The 24,510-nt window shown below is 44.6% G+C and overlaps 1 protein-coding gene across 1 annotated transcript in view; it reads left to right on the forward strand.

Annotated features, from left to right (window-relative positions):
• The window catches only part of LOC124777138 (hexamerin-like), a 47,431-nt gene extending 24,799 nt beyond the window's left edge, over positions 1 to 22,632 (forward strand). The window contains exons 5-10 of the mRNA XM_047252432.1: positions 1,895 to 2,199; positions 7,942 to 8,100; positions 8,188 to 8,352; positions 8,445 to 8,573; positions 16,125 to 16,440; positions 22,145 to 22,632. Coding sequence (XP_047108388.1) covers positions 1,895 to 2,199; positions 7,942 to 8,100; positions 8,188 to 8,352; positions 8,445 to 8,573; positions 16,125 to 16,440; positions 22,145 to 22,575 — 1,505 coding nt within the window. The 3' untranslated portion in view covers positions 22,576 to 22,632. The remainder of the gene's footprint in view (positions 1 to 1,894; positions 2,200 to 7,941; positions 8,101 to 8,187; positions 8,353 to 8,444; positions 8,574 to 16,124; positions 16,441 to 22,144) is intronic.
• The last annotated feature ends 1,878 nt before the right edge of the window (positions 22,633 to 24,510 follow it).

Genomic DNA, 24,510 nt, shown 5'->3' on the forward strand with positions numbered 1-24,510 from the left:
AATTTCAATCCACACTCCAATCAAAAGTCAAAATTCATATAGATGTCATACATATTACTCTAGAGTGTAGCGTTACACATCCAGAAACAGCATGCCCTTCACTACTGCCACGCCACGGCTCTGAGCACTATGGGACTTTAACATCTGAGGTCATTAGTCCCCTAGAACTTAGAACTACTTAAACCTAACTAACCTAAGGACATCACACACATCTATGCCTGAGGCAGGATTCGAACATGCGACGGTATCGGTAGCGTGGTTCCAGATTGAAGCGCCTAGAACCGCTCGGCGCCCTTCACTAATGCAACATATGAGTGACCCCTTTTCATATGGAGTGTGTTCAGTTGGGAGAGCAGTGTACTAAGCACATTTCACTTAAGCCGTTGGTAGAGGAAGAAACAGCTGTCGTTCGACAACATGATATCCATGAGAAGTGATCTTGGAGTTATTAAAACACCAAAAAGGTTGGTTCAAATGGCTCTGAGCACTATGCGACTTAACTTCTGAGGTCATCAGTCCCCTAGAACTTAGAACTAATTAAACCTAACTAACGTAAGGACGTCACACACACCCATGCCCGAGGCAGGATTCGAACCTGCGACCGTAGCGGTCGTTGGGTTCCAGACTGCAGCGCCTAGAACCGCACGGCCACTCCGGCCGGCGAACACCAAAAACTTTCCTGTGATGAAGCACTTGTTGGGGGTTCTTGTCAGAGCGTCTTAGGTGTGTTCCAAAAACCGAAGCAGGAAACAATCATAGAGGAAATACTCCCAGTTTTGCCTACATAAACAATCCGTCCAACCACAAGGATGATTCGTTCTAGTGTTGTCGCTTAGCGCAACGAGTTGGCGTAGTGGCGAAACACTATAACCGTTTTCGGCAAGTGGTGTAACCCTGTTGGGCAAAAGCCTTGCCTGCATCTAGCATTCAGTGCATTCAAGGTGTTTGCAACGATAGATGTCACAACAACACCGAAGATTAAACTTCCTGGCAGATTATAACTACGTGCTCGACCGAGACTCGAACTCGGGACCTTTGCCTTTCGCGGGCAAGTGATTTACCATCTGAGCTACCCAAGCACGACTCACGACCCGTCCTCGCAGTTTCAATTCTGCTAGTACCTCGTCTCATACCTTCCAAACTTCACAGAAGCTCTCCTGCGAACCTTGCAGAACTAGCACTCCTGGAAGAAAGGAGCTTCTGTGAAGTTTGGAAGGTAGGAGACGAGGTACTGGCGGAAGTAAAGCTGTGAGGTCACGGCGTGAGTGGTGGTTGGGTAGCTCAGACAGTAGAGCACTTGTCCGGGAAAGGCAGAGGTCCCGTGTTCGAGTCTTGGTCCGGCACACATTATTAATCTGCCAGGAAGTTTCGTATCAGCGCACACTAAGCTGCAGAGTGGAAATCTCATTCTGGAATCATCCCCCAGGCTGTGGCTAAGCCATGTCTCCGCAATATCCTTTCTTCCAGGAGTGCTAGTTCTGTAAGGTTTGCAGGAGAGCTTCTGTGAAGTTTGGAAAGTAGGAGACGAGGTACTGGCGGAAGTAAAGTTGTGAGAACGGGTCGTGAGTCGTGCTTGGGTAGAGCACTTGCCTGCGAAAGGCAAAGGCCCCGAGTTCGAGTCTCGGTCAAACACACAGTTTTAATCTGCCAGGAAGTTTCTTAACAGCGCACACTAAGCTGCAGAGTGGAAATCTCATTCTGAACACCAAAGATGACTCTTTGTTATATCCTTGACAACATTATAATGTTCTGCTATGACTTTACTGACAGAGCAAGTAATGTGACAAAACATGATAATGTACGTAATACAAGAAATATCTGTCAGAACCAGATAGCACTATTTCACTCTATGTACCTGGACTGCGTCACTGAAAGGTGTGGTGTCTGTTCACAGGATACGCCTCCGGCGGGAAGCCCTACTACATCCTGGCCAACTACACTGGCTATCCGACTGCCCACACACCCGACCAGAGGCTCTCGTACTACCTGGAAGATGTCGGACTCAGCGAGTTCTTCGCAGACTTCAACTACCGCTTCCCGTACTTCCTCAGCGCTGCCAACTGCACCATGGGCTACGGAAAAGTCCGCGGTGAGGTCTTCTACCACGTCCTGCGGCAACTGTTCGCCCGCTACTTCCACGAGAGGTTGTCGCTCGGCCTGCCAGATGTCTCCCCTATCAACGACGACAAAGTCTCACTGGTAGGCATTTCTTTACAAACTCACCTCTGACGGGCATTCACAAGATGGCTACGACTGTCTCCTCTCGTCTCGTGTTCCATGCAACATTCCTCCCTTTTCCCCATCTTCCCCCAACACAACTATTTCCATCGTCCTTACGATCTATTTGTAAGACCCCTACAAACCATGGATCTTAGCGTGGTGGGGTGGCATGCATCCCTCAGCGATGCACGTGCAGCCACATGGGGAGGGGATACTTACAGAGATGTTCCTGAAGAGGGGTAACAGCTTTTTCTGTAGTTGCAGGGGCAGTCTGGATGATTGACTGATTTGGTCTTTGACGTTGACCGACATGGTCTTGTCTATGTTGGTACTGCGAATGGCTGGAAGCAAGCCATTATATTTCCCGAGGACATGGAGCTCTCCAGTGGAAAGCTGCACTGAACCAGTCTTCGTACTGAAGTCCCCGACAACAACAATTGCCTATGAATTCTTCTGTTTGTGTGTATAGCAATCCTACCTACTGACACCTGCACACCTCCTCTGTACAGCTGCTGTGATTGGTTCAAATGGCTCTGAGCACTATGGGACTCAACTGCTGAGGTCATTAGTCCCCTAGAACTTAGAACTAGTTAAACCTAACTAACCTAAGGACATCACAAACATCCATGCCCGAGGCAGGATTCGAACCTGCGACCGTAGCGGTCTTGCGGTTCCAGACTGCAGCGCCTTTAACCGCACGGCCACTTCGGCCGGCGCTGCTGTGATTCTGCCCTGGTCTCCTACCTGATGAGATCTTGGCATTATCTCTCTAGACATTATTCAAAAAAAGCACACACTTTGCACCACCTTCTGTATTTCTTCACCCTTTTATAATTTTCATTTACTTGAAATAGCTCTTTGTGTCTTATGTAACATTCTCTTGGAATACATTCTTCGTTCTCTACACACTTCACACAATATTTTCGCTTCATAATTCATTTCTTATATTCACAAGTCTCCCATCACTGGGTCGCACTGGACATATATTTAAACTGTAAGAGCTAGCCTGTAAAGGAATAAAATCTAGATAATTAAATACATCATTTTTCTGCCCTTACAAGCTTCACATTTACAGGGTGTTTATAAATGAATATTGGGGTTTTAATGCTTTATAATATTTATTACATTAAACTTACAGTTATAAATGATATGTCAAATGAAAGAGCAACGCAAACAGTTGTGTTTGGCACCAGTGCGCATGCGCAGCGTGCAATGTTTCCGCCGCAATCCGCTAGACAGCGGTAGTAGCGAAGATGGCGACTAGTGAACAGAAAGCGTTTTGTGTTTTGCAGTTTGCAAAGACAGAATCTGTAGTTACTATGCAACGCGCGTTCCGGCTGAAGTTCGGTCGTGATCCTCCAAGTGATAATAGCATTCGTAGATGGTATCATCAATTTGAAAATACCGGCTGTCTTTGTAAAGGGAAGAACACATGACGACCAAGAAATAGTGAAGAGACTGTTTGAGCACGTGAGAGACTCGTTCACTCATAACCCAAAGAACTCAGTCCGGAAGGCTAGTCATGAATTACAAGTCCCCGTGTCGACTGTTTGGAAAGTTTTAAGAAAATGCGTACAACTACGTCTTTACTGTTTACAGTTATTACAGGCTCTAAAGCCGGCAGACAATGGATTATGTACCAACTTCACAAACGAAATGTTGTTTCATGACGATGAAGATTTTCTGGATCATGTTGTCTTCAGTGATGAATCGTCCTTTTACCGTAGTGGACATGTTAACACCCACAATGTGCGCATCTGGGGCTCAGAAAATCCTCACGAGGTGGTACAAATGTAACGAGATTCCCCTAAAGTGACTGTTTTTTGTGCCGTATCCCAGCGGAAAGTTTATGGGCCTTTCTTTTTTGGTGAACCTACTGTAACTGGCACTTCCTACCTTGACACACTAGAGCAATGGCTCTTCTCTCAGTTGGAAGAAGATGAGTCAGAGAACTTCATTTTCCAGCAAGATGGTGCACCACCTCAATGGTATAGCGAAGTACACGATTGGTTGAACTTCACTGTACCCAAGCGCTGGATAGGCCGCAAGGGCCCCAATGACAGGGCTTTCTTTGCATGGCCTCCACGTTCACCTGACCTAATGCCATGCGATTTTTTCCTTTGGGGCTTCATCAAGGATCGTGTGTACGAGCCTTCGCTACCAGCAGATCTCCCTGAATTAAGAAACCGGATTGAAGTAGCTGTTGCTACCATCACTGAAGACATACTTATCAACATTTGGCAACAACTCGGCTATAGACTTGATGTGTGCCGCGTGACAAATGGTGCTCACATTGAACATTTATAAGGTTCTTGGTAAAACTGTTTGAGTTGCTCTTTCATTTAACATATCATTTATAACTGTAAGTTTAATATAATAAATATTATAAAGCGTTAAAACCCCGATATTCATTTATAAACACCCTGTGCTTTTGTCCACTGTTGGGTCTTCAGTTCCACGAAATCTTTGCAAATGTATCATTAACCTGTCTTTAACTTTGGTAATGGTTTCTCATACACTGGCCATCTAATTGCGCGGTGTAGTCCAGTCCTTTATTTATCCCAATTTTCTTATATGGGCAAAGGGCCTATGTACAAAAATTACATCAGAGCCATTTTATTTTCATGTTTCAAAGAGAATAAGTACAGCGCACGAATTGTAAAGTAAAACCATTCAATAACTCGTAATACAAGTAACTGAATACAAAATTTGATTATAAACCCACTATTCTGCAGGAGAGACGCTCAGTAGCTCGGTACGGGCATTTGTCAAAGTTTCGAGAACATACCTTCACCGAAGAGTCAAGCAGTATATTGCTCCCTCCTACGTGTATCTCGCGAAGAGACCATGAGGATAAAATCAGAGAGATTAGAGCCCACACAGGGGCATACCGACAATCCTTCTTTCCACGAACAATACGAGACTGGAATAGAAGGGAGAACCGATAGAGGTACTCAAGGTACCCTCCGCCACACACCGTCAGGTGGCTTGCGGAGTATGGATGTAGATGTAGATGTAGATTCTCTTTTACTCATCCTACCTTATGTATGTGTGTATGGGGCTGAATGGTTTATCAGAAAACTGGTTTCTTGCACTTCAATTCCTTCTAGAAGGTTTTACTACCTTCATGCCCTTTGTACTTAAATGCTCTTGTACTGCATTTGTAATGCATTTGTACTTAAATGCTCTTGCGAGTGCCACCAATGAAGCTAAAGATTCTATACTAATATCATTTGTTTTTCGATAACTTTTCCATGTCATATTCTTCTCAGTCCCGCCTTCGCAGTTAACAGGTTGCTACAACTATTTTTTTCATATAGTTAGTCAAATGCGTTCCACACTCTAAACTTGGATACTAGCAAATTCTTGATTTAAGGGTAGTTTCTTCGCCCCATTCAAGAATGCTGCTTTATCTTTTCTTCATAACACGTTCACGCTGGCGCCAAGAATTATGTTTTTCGCAATGGGGTGACTCGCATATTCATGCTATCCTTCTTTTGGCAGCGCTGATTTTCACGTTTTCTCAGTGATGCGGTGGCCGTATTCAAACGCCACAAGCTACTACTGTTTTAACATACTGACTTTTTATTTTGAAAGTGGCGTAAGTTCATTTTTTCAAACAACAGCTATCACATAAAATAATGGTACATTAAATGAATCACAGATTATGAGATATATGATTTGCAGGGGAAGGTCTCTCGTTGAAGGTCACACAAAATTTTACTCACAGTTGTTCGTTGCGCCTACGTGAAAGGCAATACACCATGCGTTAGTGTATTGCTAGTAGCATAATTGGTAGAATCGACAGTAAGCCACCGGTGGTACACGCCAGCTTGAACGAGTTAAATACACTGAAGAGCCAAAGAAACATCTGCCTCATATCGTGTAGCGCCCACGTGAGCACGCAGAAGTACCGCCAGCACGTAGCAAGGCATCCCAGATACGCTCAATAATACTCATGCCTGGGGAGGTTGCTGGCCAGCGGAAGTGTTTAAACTCAGAAGAGTGTTTCTGGAGTCACTGTGTAGCAATTCTGAACGTGTGGGGTGTCACATTGTCCTGCTGAAACTGCCCAAGTCCATCGGAATGCACAATCGACATGAATGGATGCAGGTGGTCAGACAGGATGCTTACGTACGTGTCACCTGTCAGAGTCGTATCTAGACGTATCAGGTGTCCTACATTACTCCCGATGTACACGTTCCACACCATTATAGAGCCAAGAGCAGGGTCCATGGATTCATGAGGTTGTCTCCATACCCGTACACGTCCATTCGCTCGACACAATTTGAAACGCGACTCGTTCGACCAGGCAGCATGTTTCCAGTCATGAACAATCGAATGGCGGTGTTAACTGGCCCAGGCGAGGGGTAAAAGTTTATGTCAAGCAGTCATCGAGGGTACACGAGTGGGCCTTCGGCTCCGAAAGCCCATATAGATGATGTTTCGTTGAATGGTTCGCACGCTGACACTTGTTGATGGCCCAGCATTGAAATCTGCAATAGTCTGCGGAAGGGTTGCACTTCCGTCACGTTAAAAAAATTCTCTTCAGTCGTCGCTGGTCCCGTTCTACAAGGATTATTTTCCGGCCGCAGCGATGTTGGTCATTTGACGTTTTACCGGATTCCTGATATTCATGATACACTCGTGAAATGGTCGTACGGGATAATCCCCACTTCATCGCTACCTCCGAGATGCTGTGTCCCGTCGCTCGAGCGCCGACTATAACACCACGTTCAGACTCACTTAAATCTTGACAGCGTGCCTTTGTAGCAGCAGTAACGGATCTAACAACCACTCCAGACACTTTTTATCTTATACTCGTATTGGCGGTGCCGAGCGCAGTGCCGTATTTTGCATGTTTAGATATCTCTGTATTTGAATACGGATGCCTATACCAGTTTCGTTGCCGCTTCAGTGTATTATCACACTCTAAATAAAGCATCGAAATCTGTACTTCACACACTCTACATATACGGTCGTACTTAACGTATTACTGTCAGATTGTGGAGATATATCAAGGTAAAGAAGGGGAACAAGGTAATTATGAAACTATGGAAACGTTAAAAGGTAAACCTGTGGCAACATACGGCTGAGTGATATTAATAATCTAATTGGTAGTTCATCAGTTACTGCTAGATGTATTTGTAATTTCCATTGAGTCGCGATAGGCACAACAAAAAGATTCACACAGTTATAGCTTTCGGCCATTAAGGCCTTTGTCAGTAGTAGACACACACACACACACACACACACACACACACACACACGTACACACACACACTCACGCAAACGCAACTTGCACACACGTCTGCAGTCTCAGAGAGCTGAAACCACACCTCTGAGACTGCAGACGTGTGTGCAAGTTACGTTTGCGTGAGCGTGTGTGTGTGTGTGTGTGTGTGTGTGTGTGTGTGTGTGCGTGTGTGCGTGTGTGTATGTGTGTCTACTACTGACAAAGGCCTTAATGGCCGAAAGCTATAATTGTTTGAATCTTTTTGTTGTGCCTATCGCGACTTAGCATCTCCGCTATATGGTGAGTAGCAACTTTCCTTCTCTGGTATTGTTATAATCCATCCTGGATTTTCCATTGTTTGATTTTTGTAAATTCCATTATGTAGTTTAAATGTAAGAGTTGAAAGATGGTGCCACTTTCTGTGGAGAGCTGTTATGAGTTGGAGTTTGCGCGTGCTATTAAGATCGACTTCGTTTCCTTTCCAGACTGCCTACTACCCTGAGCTCAGGCTGCAGAACGGCGTCGAAATTCCCGCGCGTCCTGCAAAACTAAACATTCCGGAGGGTGACCTCACCGCCCTGCAAAGGATCTGGTTTAGCGAGTACAGAGTGCTGGAGGCTATCGACATGGGCCTCGCCATACACGTGAGTACCTGAACTCCCTTCCTCTTTTGTCTCTGTGTAACAGATTCGCAAGTCAGACTTCCTGACGAAATTCGTTTTCTGCCGCAGGCAATAGACGGCAGGTTTAGGTACAAGCCAAGCGAAGCAGTCAACATGCTGGCGAACATGATCCAGAACAACGCCGACTCCATCCACCCCAGGTACTACGGTTCCGTCTACAACGACCTCCTGTCGTTCTTTGGCAAATACCTCGAACCCGCACAGCGATATGGAGTAAGTGTCTGAGGCATGTCCTAACAGAACCGCACAGAAATTACCAGCTTCAAACTAGACATGGAGAAAATGTCGTTCATTTCTGTTCACAGGTCGCCGGCACAGTATTTGGGAAATATGAAACCATGCTCCGTGACCCATTGTACTACCAGATTGTCAAGAGAGTGTTGAGAGTTTTTCAGGAGTACCAGAACTATCTTAAACCGTACACGAGACGAGAGGTAAGTTAGAGGTAGTTCTAGAACAGTCTTACCGCATGTTCACATCCGACAGAAAATTCCCTACCGGGAGAACTATTGTTAGCCTTACCAATTTTTTTGAAAATAATACAAGTTTCAGTCTATGGCAGCAATTTTTTTATTATTTTCCCTAGTGGCCACCAGCTTCGGCACATAGTATCATCCTCAGGCCGTTCTCTGGCATGCAATCGTCATTGTCGCTTCCCAAGCAGATGTGTCAAATATTTGACAGACCTACTTGGAAAGCGAGCCTGGCGACTGTGCGTGACTACGGGATTGCCTGAGGATCGTACTATGTGCCGAAACTGGTAGCCAATAGGCAAAATAATAAAAAAAAATGCGACTACAGGCTGCTGCCTACATTTTGTAGGCACTTTGCAAAATGCCGGGGTTGAGAGGTGGACATGTAACCCAAATTCATTAAATAAATCGGTATTATTTCTGCTAATACTCTCAACCCCACTTTAATTACCACAGTTCCTATCACACAACAGACAATTTATGGGGAAAATCATGATATGGCCCTGTTTGTGGTCAGTTGAAGAGTTGCGCCTTCGACATGAATCTATTTGTGATCATTTAATAGCTGATCACTCGAATCGGGCAACGGGAGCTGATGATAAAGGTGAAATTCAACTTTTAAGTAACACAGAGATGTTTGTATCACAAAGTGATTTATTGCGAGAATTCCTAAAGTACTACAACACACAAATATTGAATAGAATGTAAATAAGAACAATGCAACTAGAATTAAATATTTACTCTGCAGCGACGAGTGCGCTGTTATGAAGCTTCCTGGCAGATTAAAACTGTGTGCCATACCGAGACTCGAACTCGGGACCTTTGCCTTTCGCGAGCAAGTGCTCTACCGACGAAGAGACGAGGTACTGGCGGATGTAAAGCTGTGAGGACGGGTCGTGAGTCGAGCTTGGGCAGCTCAGTCGGTAGAGCACTCGCCCGCGAAAGGCAAAGGTCCCGAGTTCGAGTCTCGGTCTGGCACTCAGTTTTAATCTGCTAGGAAGTTCCAAGAACAATGTAACTTAGATATTGAGATGTTGGCTGCATTTACAAAAAAAAAAATGGTTCAAATGGCTCTTAGCACTATGGGACTTAACATCTGAGGTCATTAGTCAGGCAGGATTCGAACCTGCGACCATAGCAGCAGCGCGCTTCCGGACTGAAGCGCGTAGAACCGCTCGTCCACAGCGGCATTTGCATACAGGAGTGAGATCAACTATCACGTTATAGAGCCCTACAAACTTTGTGAGTAAGAGTATGCCTTAACACGTTACCCCTGACTATTATGAACAATGTTGATCGGGAATGAGAGTCCTTGGAACAGATCATACACGCAAGCAGTGTCTGTGTTTGGCGACAAGACGAAAGCGTAAGCTGGGAGGGGTCCAATTAACTAGACAACCTGCTGCGCCAGTGCTGCAAATACGTTACCAATCTGCAAGACTGACCACTTACCGACAGCTCGGAGCACGGGTATTATGTTGCGTGCAGTTGCTCTCAGTGGGGTCCGCGCCCATGGTTAATGACCCGACCGAAACAGCGCAAGCGCGAAAGGACAAACAATCCCGACTGTTGTCACCAAATGGTAACAGATAGGCGCTTCCCGGATTACCGTAACAGTAGCTCTTCTGACTATGATCACCTTCACTCTGGCTGACCAGATGTGAAGAACTTTGCGGTTCGCTTTGGCGGTCCAGAAGCGAGACACGACCGATCTCTCCAGCTGTCCATTAGCAAATGCCAGAAAACTCCTCACTTCACCCTCACACCATAATATTAGTGCCTTGTCCCCCACTGCGCAGGAAGACCTTCAATCGTGGGAGGACACAGCTACTAATCACACTCAGATTCTGCCGCTCCTTTCCCATCCAAGCCATTACAACCAATGTTCCTCCTATTGTGGATTGTCTCTCCATATTCGGAGTGCGCTCTTTTGCGTCAGCACGCGTCAATCAGATGGCGTTTTTCGGTCTATACGTGGGGAAGTATAGGCCCGAAACTATATCTGGCCGATGGACGGCACTGTTCCCGTGGGCGCCGTATTGTCGACCCCTTTGGACGCAGACATTACAATTCACCGAGCTGATGCAGGCAATGCAGCCATCTTGACGTCATCTGGTAGGCGTGCAGCGGACCCCAGTGCACTAGGGCCACATCGCAGGTGGAACCCATGTCCCAGATAACTTGCTCGTACCGCTACAAAGAAAGCTAGGCATCCACTGTGTTGCGGCGAGTGAGAAGTTACACTCCTCCTGTCGCTCAGATAGCTTGCCACCTCACATCGTCCCATGCCTAACAAAGTACGCCAGCCTTGTCATCCATTTTCTGTCTTCAGAAAATCATAGCTCTCATTCCAGATTTCCCTACTCCAGTGGCCTTAATTCGCCGTCGCCACTCGGGAACTTCGCGAGAAAAAATTGATGTTTGGATTGTGCGGCGCTCAACTGTGTGGTCATCAGTGTGAGAAAAAACTGAATCAGGGCAAAAAATGGAAGGGGACAACCCAGGAGAGCTTGGCGTCTTTCGACTTGCCGTAGCCTGGCACGGGGATTTGTATGCTTTCCTCATAGAACGCTGCCGCCTTCGTTGTCTCACAACCAGGTGGTAATGTGGTCTTCGAGATCGACGTTGTTGTTGAATTTTTAACCACCAAAGAACGTTTTCAGGTGCAGAAAAGTGGAAGTCTATAGGGGCGACGTCAGAGCTGTACGAATAGCGGTCAAATCAGCTCCAGACGAAGTCGGTTGGTTGGTTGGTTGATTTTGGGAACGGGACCAAACAGCGAGGTGTGTGAAATCTTATGGGACTTAACTGCTAAGGTCACGAGTCCCTAAGCTTACACACTACTTAACCTAAGTTAGCCTAAGGACAAACACACACACACCGATGCCCGAGGGAGGACTCGAACCTCCGCCGGGACCAGCCGCACAGTCTATGACTGCAGCGCCTGAGACCGCTCGGCTAATCCCGCGCGGCAAAACAGCGAGGTCATCGGCCCCATCGCATTAGGGAAGGACTGGGGAGAGAAGTCTGCCGTGCCCTTTCAAAGGAACCATCCCGGCATTTGCCTGAAGCGATTTTAGTGAAATCAGGGAAAACCCAAATCAGGATGGCCGAACGCAGGTTTGAACCGTCGTCCTCCAGAATGTGAATCCAGTGTGCTGACCACTGCGCCACCTCGCTCGGTCCAGACGAAGTACAGTGAGAGCTGTTCGCAGGGTGAGTGACGTCGGATACTGACGTTGATCAAAACAGTACTGTATGTGAGCTTTCCGCGGCGCTCATTCTCGTCTCAAAGTAAGCATTTGCAATGATTGTTCGGCTCACAGTAAAAAAAATGCATCATTAGGACGCCGCGTCTGTGCCAAAAGACTGTAAACTTGACTTTCCGAGGTGTCAAGAATTGATTAGGTTTAATCTTCACTGGTGATGCAGTGAGCCTCCATTTCATTGGTTGTTGTTACGACTGAGGGGTTTCATAACCGATCCGAGACTCATCCCTGGTCACTGTCACTATCTTGCTTAAGAATTCATCCCCATCTTTATTGTAAAGCGCCAAATAAAACCAACTGCACTGTCCAGACTTTTTTCATGTGTGTGTGTGTGTGTGTGTGTGTGTGTGTGTGTGTGTGTGTGTGTGTGTGTTTATGAATGTTGCTCTGTAAGGCTTTAGTCACCCAGCGATCGCACAGTTTTCGATAACTCACTTTTTCAGAAACAATGTTATGAAGAAGCGACCTTGAAACTTGTGTAAAATTTTTAGAAAAGTCGGGTACTGTAGAAATATCGGTTCCCCTTTACGAGTTCTTCATTAACCTTTATATCTCAACAATTTCAAGAAACATAGCTAAAATTATGTTCTTCAGCAGGCATGGTACGAGGGAAAAATAATTAAAAAGGTCGTTGCTTTCGAGTAACACTATTTTTATTGACAAATGTGAGTGTTGCAGTTATTCTGCAACATTGCGATATCAAGCCATAATTTTTACATGTGAAAAACATAGCACTTCTGGGGTGTTAGTCGCTATGAGATCTCTTGAAACAATTGTTGTTGCAACAGAATTCAACGCAACACTTCTCACAAGCGGTCTGTGCATAACTTGAACGTTTCAGGAATTTTCATATAATCCTCTTGTCCCTATTGTCCCTATTGTCTAATGACCAACTTGGACCTGATGTAGAGGTTTTGGTGGCACATATTGTGTGGGGCCTTTGTGTTTCTTTTCTTGAATATCCTCTTCCACTGAACACTTGTGTTTAGACTGCGCAATAATTCTGCGAAATAATGTCGAAATTCCGCTAAAGTCATTGTTTTCCTTGAAAGCGCTTTCTCTTTTTACACACATTTATATAACAAACAAGAAAATGGTAAAAAATGCATACAGGTCATTTCTTGCTCCTCTTTATCTCCCCATAATACTGTCGGTCAGATCACCCCACCAGTATGTCGATTACATTCACCAACAATCAGTGGCCTGTAAATGGAAATATACTTTTCCTGAGATTTGTCATAACGCGGCACTTGTCATTTAGGCGTTTCTCACGCAAATGTTAATGCCAGATTTTCTGTCTTACTATCCGTCCAAATAATCACAGAAACTTCTCCTCCACTGACGTCCTTTTTCCGTATTTCATTCACAACTGGTATATTACAGTTCGGAATAGAGTTTCTTCTAAGAGTACAAAGGGTAGGAACCTCCCTTGGTTCACATAACTTAACAAAGGAATTGAAATAATTATCAAAAAAAGATGATAATTCTGATATCTTGGAATGTCCCTTGCTAGGCATATATCTATATTTGAGGAAGCTCCCATATGTGGAATCTCTATCTCTTACCAAACTCTGTTTGCCTCTTTCAGCCTGTAATCAAAACCTGATACAGCATTATGTACAAACCCCTTTTTATAACCCTAATAGTATGGTTTGTCTGGCATGCGCCGGCTCATGCTGTTACGAGGGTTTGCTGAGCACATGTATTCACTAACAGCCAAGTATTGCTCAAGAGGTCCTTTACCAAATTTTTCACTGAGTTTCTTTGTCAGAGATATTTTTAACAATCTGTTCCAGATAGGGTCTGTAACAGGAAGCAAATTACTATTATCTGTCACTCATCTTGAGCGTCTTGCATGAAATAGTGGGTTTTTGAGGACCGTATTCACGTAGTGTTGCATTACTGCAATAAAGAAATAACTTTACTTATACACGTAAAATTACCTATTAAATACACCGGCAGTTCAGTCTCACTTAACACTTCTTTCCGATTTTTCCCTCATCAAAAACAGCTGACTTCAGGTACATGTATCCTTGGAAAACAACTGACGAATACTCGCAGCAGAGATATTTGGTGGAGGTTGAGAACTTAAGCCCGGTCCACACGCAACGATCTGTCTGCGCAGACATCGGCGCAGATGTCTGTACATGCAAAAGATCGCTGCAAATGTGATGTGTTCACACGACACAAACCCCAATCTACTACTCGCCCGCCATCTGTCGGTGTAGAAAAGAAACATCAGCGACTACGCTCCCCGTAAACGTCAAAAATTTAATTCAGTTATTTTGAAATATAGAAATGGACGAAGTTCTGTTGTGGTCTGTGTTCGCAAATTGTGTTGCAAAAATGCATTCAGACCAACCGTAGGAAACAGAGAAAGCGGTCAAATTGGTGTAGACAGTGGCTGCTAAAGCGAAAGTAGTTTTCTCACGTAAATTTACTGCGAGAGTTGCAGAGCGAACCTATCGACTGGCGAAATTATTTGCGGATGGATGTCGAAACTTATAATTATCTCTTAAAGCTTGTAACCCCTCATATGAGAGAAAATACTTGTATGAGAAGTGCAATTTCTCCTCATGAACGGCTGGCGGTAACATTAAGATTCCTAGCAACAGGAAGGAGCTACAAGGATTTGGAATTTTCAACTGCAATATCGAAACAAGCGTTGAGTGAAATAATACCCAACACATGTGAAGCTATTTACGCTGTCTTGAAGGATGAGTTCTTTTTATAACAGTAGTTAATTTTCTATTATGTTTTCATACAAATATATTCTTTTGAATAAACTTTTGATAAACGTATGTGAAATATATTGTTTTACATTACCTCGTGTTCCGTTTCCTCGCACATTGGCACTCCAATTTCATCTTCAATTGTACTCCTGCTTGGTCTTGGCGTTTCTTGATCACTAAGAAAGCCAAGCAGTTCAAAATACCATAACGTTGGCTGGTATACTTGATCTACTCCTACACCAGATCTTCTAGATTTCTGAACTTTGGATAACTCTTTTCGGTAAACAGTTCGCAACCAATTTTTTTTATTACAGTTTCTCTGTTTGCGAGGCGTCAACTGCCCGCAATTTTTCAAGTATAGCATTGTATGCTGCTGTCTTTTTGCCTCGGTCACTATATTCTTTACTTTTAATCTTCCACAAACATGGGTGGTTTCTGTATATTTCAATGAATTCACTTACAAACTCTCGAGAACACTGACGAGTATCAGCCATTTTAAAGCCCTGTGCTCACAAATACAAACACTAGACTGAGCAAACAGCTGTTTCGCGCCAGATTTGCGGCGATCTCCTGTCCACACGCTCCAACTTGTCTGCGCAGATGTGGTTTGAACCCACAGATTTGAGAGGTTTCGCTCAAACCTCCAACTCCAACTTCCAGGTTTGCACACACCTCAGGTTGGTGCAAATCTTCTGTCCACACGCAACGATCTGTCTGCGCAGATGTGATGTGCGCAGACATTTGCGCAGACAGATCGTTGCGTGTGGACGGACCTTTAGAAAGGAAGAGGAAATGTCGGAGCACTGCAACGCTGAAAATTTCGTGCTCTAATATTCGAGAATAATTATTTATGGAGACTTGAATGATATGTTGCTGAACTACAAAGTGGCGGTTTTACAAAGGGTTAACTAAATACGGACGACCACTTCCTGCGTCACCATGTACAACACGTCCTTCTTTGAACTGGCGGACCCATCTCCTTACCACTGAATCAGACGTCCAAGTTTCTCTGTAAACCTCGGAAATACAAGTATGTCGGTGACTATCGACTGGTTTAGAAATCTTCACATCCAGTAAACAAATTACATATCTAATTTCACAGGCAGCGGTATTTTCAATCAACTTTGCCTTTCTAAACAAGCACCATGTAGTATTAAAAAGCACCCAGAGCTCAACGGCCATCATTCCTCCTTTACTCAGCGCATCTATCATGCGACTGTATCGCTGCTGCGGAAAGAAATACAAACGGAACTTGCTTTCCGGACGTGCCTCGTATGTTTAAAGTAATTTACGATTTCAATAACTTCAGAGAGCTTTGTCTTTTCCAGTTTCTCCATTGCAGCTGGTGAACAGCGTCAGTTTTCTTTCTAGAGTAACGGAAAGACATACTACACTGCTTTCATCTCAAGCACAGATAACACAGAATCGACTGCTCTTGTTCCATACATGTATTAGGTGCTGTTTCTCCACTGTATGTTTATGAGTCACAAACCAACTCTGCTTCTTTACAGCTGGAATTCCCTGGAGTCAAAATCGAGTCTGTGGACGTCGACCGACTGGTGACGTTTTTCGAGAACTTCGATATCGAGGTGGACAACACGCTCAAAGTATCCAGCGCCGAAGAAGCCGAGAAGGTGAAGATCTTCGCCCGCCAGCCACGCCTCAACCACAAACCCTTCACGTACCGCATCAAGGTGTCCAGCGAGAAGCCGACCAACGCCATCTTCCGTACCTTCTATGGACCACGCTACGACTCGTACGGCAACGAGATGACGGTGGACGAGGCTAGGCAGTACTTCGTTGAATTTGATCGCTTCGTATACGAAGGTAAGTGCACATTACACTTTGCCGCATAGGATTACAAATACAGCAAAACTGAACAGAGGGTAGTGAACACATTGTTTATCCGCACAACTCATTTATCAAGCGTCATATACACCTTATGGACGCATTAGAATTTTCATTTGGCTTTAAGCTAACAGCTTATCTTACATACATTATCCCACGTGCATTAGATGTTAAATTTACTGCAGTAAAACCTTCGGCGGTACGTACACTCTTTCTAAATAATGTGGACATCATTTCCCCAGAGTTTTTGTCATAATTTTACTAACCATTCGCCCAGTCCCATGATGTCTTAAATTGGATACATTACATATCTCCACATCCGGTTTTCACACCTTGTGCCCTTCCGAAAACAAATATAAATTCAAGAACTAAGGCAGCATATGTATTATCTTTCGGGATCAGAATTGCAGGTTAAGGTTTCTTCATATACATGGTGTAAATTTTAAGTTGACAAACCAGAATAACTCGAAAAATAAGCTTCACACGAAAAAATGTGTAGAATCCAAAGTTGTTTATTTTCGAGGGGGACATTTGGTGGTGCTAAAATTAGCCCGCTCCCAAGCCCCTAGGGGGTGGGGCGGGAGGCAACTTTAAAATTTCAAATGGTAACCCCCATTTTTATTCCCGAATCAGATTCTACATTAAAAAACTACGTATATTTTGCCTTAAACATTTGTTTGGATTCTTGGTAGTTGGCGCTGTAATTCAACAAAATCCATGTTCTCATTTTTGCGTGGAAAATGGTTACTGATGAATAAAATATACTTATTTACGTCGTAAATTTTGATTTACTAAAACTCTCCCTCTCTCCCCATAGGGTGGGGTCTGAGAGAGAGGAATTAGAGTTTCACAAGTGTTGACCCAAATATTAATTTTCCCCACAGACGAAAAAAACTACACAGAACGAAGGAATAATGGAACGGGACGGAAATAGGTTGATGTGATGTACATGTACGAACAAACAAACGATTACAATTTCAAAAAAAATTGTAAAGATTTATTCAAGAGAAAGAGCTACACAAACTGAGCAAGCCAATAACGCATTGGTCCACCTCTGATCCAGCTATTCGGCTTGGCATTGGCTGCTAGAGTTGTTGAGTGTCTTCCTGATGGATACTGTACCAAATTCTGTCCAGATGTCTGAAGGGCCCTGCCCATAATGCTTCAAACATTCTCAGATGGAGAAAGATCCGGCGACCATTCTGGCAACGGTAGTGTTTGGCACGTAAGAAGACAAGCAGTAGAAACTCTCGCCGTGTGTAGCGAGGTGGCGCAGTGGTTAGCACACTGGACTCGCATTCGGGAGGACGACGGTTCAATCCCGCGTCCGGCCATCCTGATTTAGGTTTTCCGTGATTTCCCTAGATCATTCCAGGCAAATGCCGGGATGGTTCCTTTGAAAAGGGGACGGCCGACTTCCTTTCCCATCCTTCCTTAATCCGAGCTTGTGCTCCGTCTCTAATGACCTCGTTGTCGACGGGACGTTAAACACCAATATCCTCCTCCTCCTCATCGCCGTGTGTGGGTGGCCATTATCTTGCTGAAATGTAAGTCCAGGATAGCTTGTAATTAAGGGCAACAAAATGAGGCGTTGAAAATCATCTACGTACCGCTATGTTGTACGGGTGCTGCACATGACAACCAAAGAAAAGAAATGGCATCGCAGGCTATCACACCCGGTTGTCGGGCAGTATGGCAAGCGACAGTCAGTTTGGTATACTACCGGTGTCCGGGGCGTCTCTAGACATACGAGACAACCGACTTAGACAGGCCTTTTGCATAATCTTTGGGATAGTAGACATTAAAGTTTTCTCGTGTCGTATCACGTCATAGTGTAAACAACCATGTTGGAGGAACCAACGTTTCAGTCACGATTACAGTGGCCTTCTTCAGCGCCTCCAGTATAGTTCTTTTTCCACATTATTCCGCCGTATGATACTTAGAAAACTTTTATGTCGACTGACTAGCCAAGGAAGCCTATGCACTTGCATATATGGGAAAGCACTTTTCAAAACTTTCTTGAAGTACCTCTAAACGTATATCTCGAACTAAATCTTCCATCGGAGTTAGTTCATCATCTTCCAACAATGATGTAATAGTTGGGTACCTTCCAACAATGATGTAAGAGTAGGGAATGCGAAAAAGTTATTCTTCAGTACTTGTAACTTAAAAAGAGTTTTCATCATACTTGCGGTTAAGTGTCGGTTTATGTTTTCTAACTGCACCCTTGAATTTAGAAGTGGCTTCCTGGGTTAAGAATTGCTCTGTTGCTAACTGAAAATAGAATCACGTATAAGTCACACAGTCAATTTAAGCTTCATATGACAGTCAAGATTCAACTCGTTGTAGTATGCTCATTTCGGTTCCAGAAGAAAGCTTCCTTCGTATCACGATGCCATTTACCCTAACGCTCAAGAGAGCGATAATATCAGCAATAAAGGATGCACTGCGTAGTGATAACACACACTGGCACACCGCATAAGTTGGCAGCAGTTGCAAAGCGGCATGAAAACTTTCGAATAACCACCGTCAAGTCCCTCTTAGAAAGAAATTCGCTGACATCAAAACAAAAAGAATCATTCCCTGCCAAGACAGCGACGACTAATTAAGGAAGTGGGAGGGGTAGGCAAGTTACAATCCGATCTTCCTGTGTCGTGCACACAGTCCAAAACATTCTGCGTGAATGTATTTTCTTTATGATTATAGAGGTGCTACTATTATTAATTAGTTTTTGTCACTACCATTTTGCTTTAAAAATAAAGTAATGGAAGAGAATAATTTTACTTATATTAATGCGTGTTTTGTCTGCTTGTATGCGACCACCTGAAATGTACTTGCGTACCACCAATGGAACGTGTACCACTGTTTGGGAATCCCTGATGTGGTACTTATTTTAAAAGAGGAAAAACACATTTTCACCATTACTAAATCTATATTTCTGAAAGGTCTCGCAAAAAAAAAAAAAAAAAGTGGTGTTGGGCAGAACAAAAGCAACAGCAACCGTGAAATCAATGACAGCGTGCGACGCTGTCAAACAGATTTGCAATTATCCTTCAAAGGTCGATTATTTTGTTATAACTACATATGGTAATAAGCACAAAGACTAGAAAATGCGCTGAAGAGCCAAAGAAACTGGAACACCTGCCTAATATTGTGCAGTGGCCCGCAGGCACACAGACGTGCAGCAACACGACGTGGCATGCAGTAAAACAATGTCTGAACCTGTGCTGGAGGGAACTGACACCATGAATCCTGCAGGACTGTCCATAAATCCGTAGGAGTAAACGGGATGGAGATCCCTTCTGAATAGCGCTTTGCAAGGCATCCAAGATATGCTGCATGTCTGGGGAGTTTGGTGGCCAGTGAAAGTCTTTAAACTCACGACAGTGATCCTGGAGGCATTCTGTAGCAATTCTAGGCGTGTGGGGTGTCGCATTGTCCTGCTGGAATTGTGCAAGTCCGTCGGAATGCACAATGGACATGAATGGACGCAGGTAATCAGACAGGATGCTTACGTACGTGTCACCTGTTACATTTGTATCTAGACACAGCAGGGGGTCCCACATCACTCCACCTGCACACGCCCCACACCATTAAAATGCTTCCACCATACTGAACAGTCCCCTGCTGACATGCAGGATCCACGGATTCATGAGGTTGTCTCCATACCCGTACACATCCTTGCGCTCAGTACAATATAAAAGGAAACTCGTCCGACCAGACAACATGTTCCAGTCATCAACAGTCCAATGTCAGTTCTGACGGGCCCACGCGAGGCGTGTGCTGCAGTCTTCAAGGGTACCCGAGTGGGCCTTCGGCTCCGAAAGCCCATATCGATGATGTTTCCTTCAAGGTGCGCACGCTGACACTTGCTGATGGCTCAGCATTGAAATCTGCACCAATTTGCGGAATGGTTGGACTTGTGTTGCGTTGAACGATTCTCTTCAGTCGTCGTTGGTCCCGTTCTTGCAGAATCCTTTTCCGGTCACTGCGATGTCGGTGATCTGACGTTTTACCGGATTCCTGATATTCAAGGTACATTCGTGAAATGGTCGTAGGGAAAATCCCCACTTCATCGCTACGTCGGAGGTACTGTGCCCCATTCCTCGTGCGCCGACTATAACACCACGTTCAAACTCTCTTAAATCTTTGATAACCTGCTATGGTAGCAGCAGTAATCGATCCAACAACTGTTGTTTTATATAGGCGTTGTCGGCCGCAGCGCCGTATTCTACCTGTTTACGTATTCTGTATTTGAATACGTATGCCTACGCCAGTTTCTTCTTCCATTAACCAATTCGCTCTGTTTAGAGAAGTGTCCCGGTTTGTCCCGGTTTCTGCTTCCCAAATTAAGTCAATTTTCAGTCAGTTTAAGACAAACGTCCCGGTTTATCAGACAGAAATTATGGATACATACATACATACCTACATTAGTACTTGTTCCGTAGATCATGAATACGACATTCCGTAATGATGTAGAACGTGTCACGTTAATATAAGTTTTCTTTGCACAAAATAATTAATTAATTAATTAATTTTTTTTAGTTACTACGTCATATCTAAGAATTCATCTGTTGAGTGGAAGTTGTCATTCGGAAATTCTTTTAATTTCCTTTTAAATGTTGGTTGGCTATCTGGGAGACTTTTAATACTATTTGGCAAATGACCAAAGATTTGTGTGGCAGCATAATCCACCCCTTTCTGTGCCAAAGTGAGATTTAACCCAGAATAGTGAATATCATCCTTTCTTCTAGTGTTGTAGCTATGCACTTCGCTGTTATTTTTGAATTGGAATGGGTTACTAATGACAAATTTCTTAAGTGAATATATGTATTGCCAAGGTACTGTGCATATCCCGAGTTCCTTAAATAAATGTCTGCAATGTGATCTTGGGTGGGCTCCAGCTATTATTCTGGTTACACGCTTTTGTGCAATGAATACTTTCTCTCTTAATGACGAATTGCCCCAAAATATGATGCCATATGAAAGCAGTGAATGAAAATAGGCATAGTAGGCTAATTTACTGATATGTTTATCACCAAAATTTGCAATAACCCTAATAGCATAAATAGCTGAACCTAACTGTTTCAGCAGAACATCGATGTGTTTCTTCCAATTCAATTTTTCATCAATGCACACACCCAGAAGTCTTGAGTATTCTACCTTAGCAACAGACATCCGTTCATAGTCTATATTTATGAATGGTATTATGCCATTTACCGTACAGAATTGTATAAACCGTGTTTTCTCAAAATTTAGTGAGAGTCCATTTGCAGAGAACCACTTAATAATTTTCTGAAAGACATTTGCAATTTCCTCAGCTGATTCTTGCTTCTTGGGTGTGGTGACTACTTGTATCATCACCAAAAAGAACTAACTTTGCGTCTCCATGAATATAGTGGCAAGTCGTTAATATATATTAAGAACAATAAGGGACCCAAGACTGAACCCTGTGGGACACCATTCTTGATACCACCCCAGTTAGAGGACTCTGCTGGTTTTTGTAGACTATCTGTACTGTTAATTTCAATCTTCTGCATTCTTCCAGTTAAGTATGAATTACACCATTTATGCACCGTCCCACTCATATCACAATACTTAAGCTTATCTAGAAAAATTTCACAATCAAAAGCCCTAGTTTCAAGACAAACAGTAATTACGTTTCGCTTGTTCCGCTGTGCAGTGCAAGCCGGGGAGAACGAGATCGCGCGCAGCTCTCGCGACTTCCCGAGCGTGCGGCCCTCGCCGCTGTCGACGAGCGAGCTGGAGTCGGCCGTGAACGAGGCCCTGCAGGGCAAACAGCCCTTCAGCCCGGCCGCCGCGGCCCGCCGGGGATTCCCCGAGCGGCTGGTGCTGCCGCGCGGTTCCCGCCAAGGCCTGCCGCTGCGCTTCTACGTCATCGCCAGCTACCTGCCCTCGAACGCCACCGCCGCCTCTGCTGACGCGCAGTCGCTCGTCGCCGGCTACTGGACCGCAGAGCTCGCAGACGGCCGTCCGGTCGCTTTCCCCTTCGACCGCCGCATCCCGCACTACTACGACTTGCCCAACACCCACATCGGGGATGTCGTCGTCTACCACAAGACCATCGACGAGATTAATCGACCAGCTGTCTAGTCATGTATTCACCAGCCGCTGCCAATTCCTAGTGCCAAATAAATATTCGTTGTTTTACGTCACAGTGTTTTATTTCATGATGACATGTTCATTTATAAAGCATTACGTGAGCTAAGACCTCATGTGGGGATTGCTCCTCCCTAACAAGAATTTTGACACCACCGTTCACGGCATTCAAATGCATCCACAGCACTGGCGGACCAGACTGAGCCGACACCGGTTACACTGTGCGCAGTAGCTTCAAAAACCTCAGAACTCATGCTTTTCGTTACAGACTCCCCTGTGCAGCTGAGATTCTTACACACACTTGACAGAGGAATAATCATTTCAACTCTTCTGAACAGAAGAAACTTCCTGTAATTGAAATACGAGGGTGGGACAAATGAAAACCTTAAATTTGTAATAACAAATCGAAATTTCACGCCGTTATCCTGCAAGTTGGTAAGCCTGCTGCAGACAGCGTGCAGCATAATTCAGATGCACACATACCGTCGCAGTATCAGTATAAAGATGGCAGCCCCACTTGCGACTTGCATCAGGGAAGAACAGCGTTCTGTCATTCGGTTTTTGCGTAGTGAAGATGAGAAACCTATTGAAATTCATCGACGAATGAAGGTTCAGTACGGTGATGCATGTTTGTCACAGCAGAAAGTCTACGAATGGAGTAGGAAGTTCGCAAACGGTGTGACTTCAGTGGAAGATGCTCCTCGTCCAGGTCAGGCACAACGAGCTGTGACTCCCCAGAACATTGCAGCATTTGAAGCCGTAGTGAAGGAAAACCGCCGAGTGACACGGAATGACATTGCAGCATGTTTACAGATTAGTCATGGGTCAGCACACACATTGTGCATGATGTGCTCCAGTTTCACAAAATGTCTGCAAGATGGGTGCCACGGCAGCTGACTGCTGAAATGAGAGAACGACGTACTGATGCTTGTGAAGATACTTCTGAAGAACGTCTTCGACGCGTTGAACGAGAAGGTGACGGCTTCCTTGAAAGAATCGTTACTGGGGACGAAACCTGGGTTCACTTCCACCAACCGAAAACGAAGAGAGCGAGTAAGGAATGGCGCCATTCCTCATCACCAAAACCAACAGCAGGGAAGGTTATGCTGGCTCTTTTGGGACGTAAATGGCGTCATTTTGGAGCACTGTCACCAGTGCATCATACACGTAACTCATAAAAAATCATCTGCGGCCTGCAATCAAATCAAAGCGACGTGGATTGCCAGCAGGTGTCCTTTTGCAACATGACAATGCAAGGCCCCACACTGCCCATACAGCAGTTGCAACAATCACAGACCTGCATTTTGAGTGTCTTCCTCATCCACCATACTTACCAGACCTTGCCCCAAGTGATTTCCATATGTTTGGAGCACTCAAAGACGCAATGGGAGGTAAGAAGTTCCGTTCTAATGAAGAGGTACGCCACGCGGTGCATGAGTGGTTGCGTGGACTACCAAAAGAATTTTTTTCTAAAGGAATTTATGCACTTTGTAAACGCTGGAGGACTTGCATTGAGCTTGGGGGACATGCTGTTGAAAAGTTATACAGCTTTATACCACTTCTGCACAATAAATAATATTTTAAAAAATATTTAAGGTTTTCATTTGACTCACCCTCGTATCTGCACTAGCAGAATATAAAAGCGGAAAACAAGTCCGAAACAATTTATTGGACTCACCAAAACGAAACAATAATACAACTCCAAAATAACAACAAACTCGATCTCAACTGCGGATCGTCACAAATACACTCCTGGAAATGGAAAAAAGAACACATTGACACCGGTGTGTCAGACCCACCATACTTGCTCCGGACACTGCGAGAGGGCTGTACAAGCAATGATCACACGCACGGCACAGCGGACACACCAGGAACCGCGGTGTTGGCCGTCGAATGGCGCTAGCTGCGCAGCATTTGTGCACCGCCGCC

This window comes from Schistocerca piceifrons, chromosome 2 (assembly GCF_021461385.2).
Source record: "Schistocerca piceifrons isolate TAMUIC-IGC-003096 chromosome 2, iqSchPice1.1, whole genome shotgun sequence".
Taxonomy (NCBI): Eukaryota; Metazoa; Arthropoda; class Insecta; order Orthoptera; family Acrididae; genus Schistocerca; species Schistocerca piceifrons.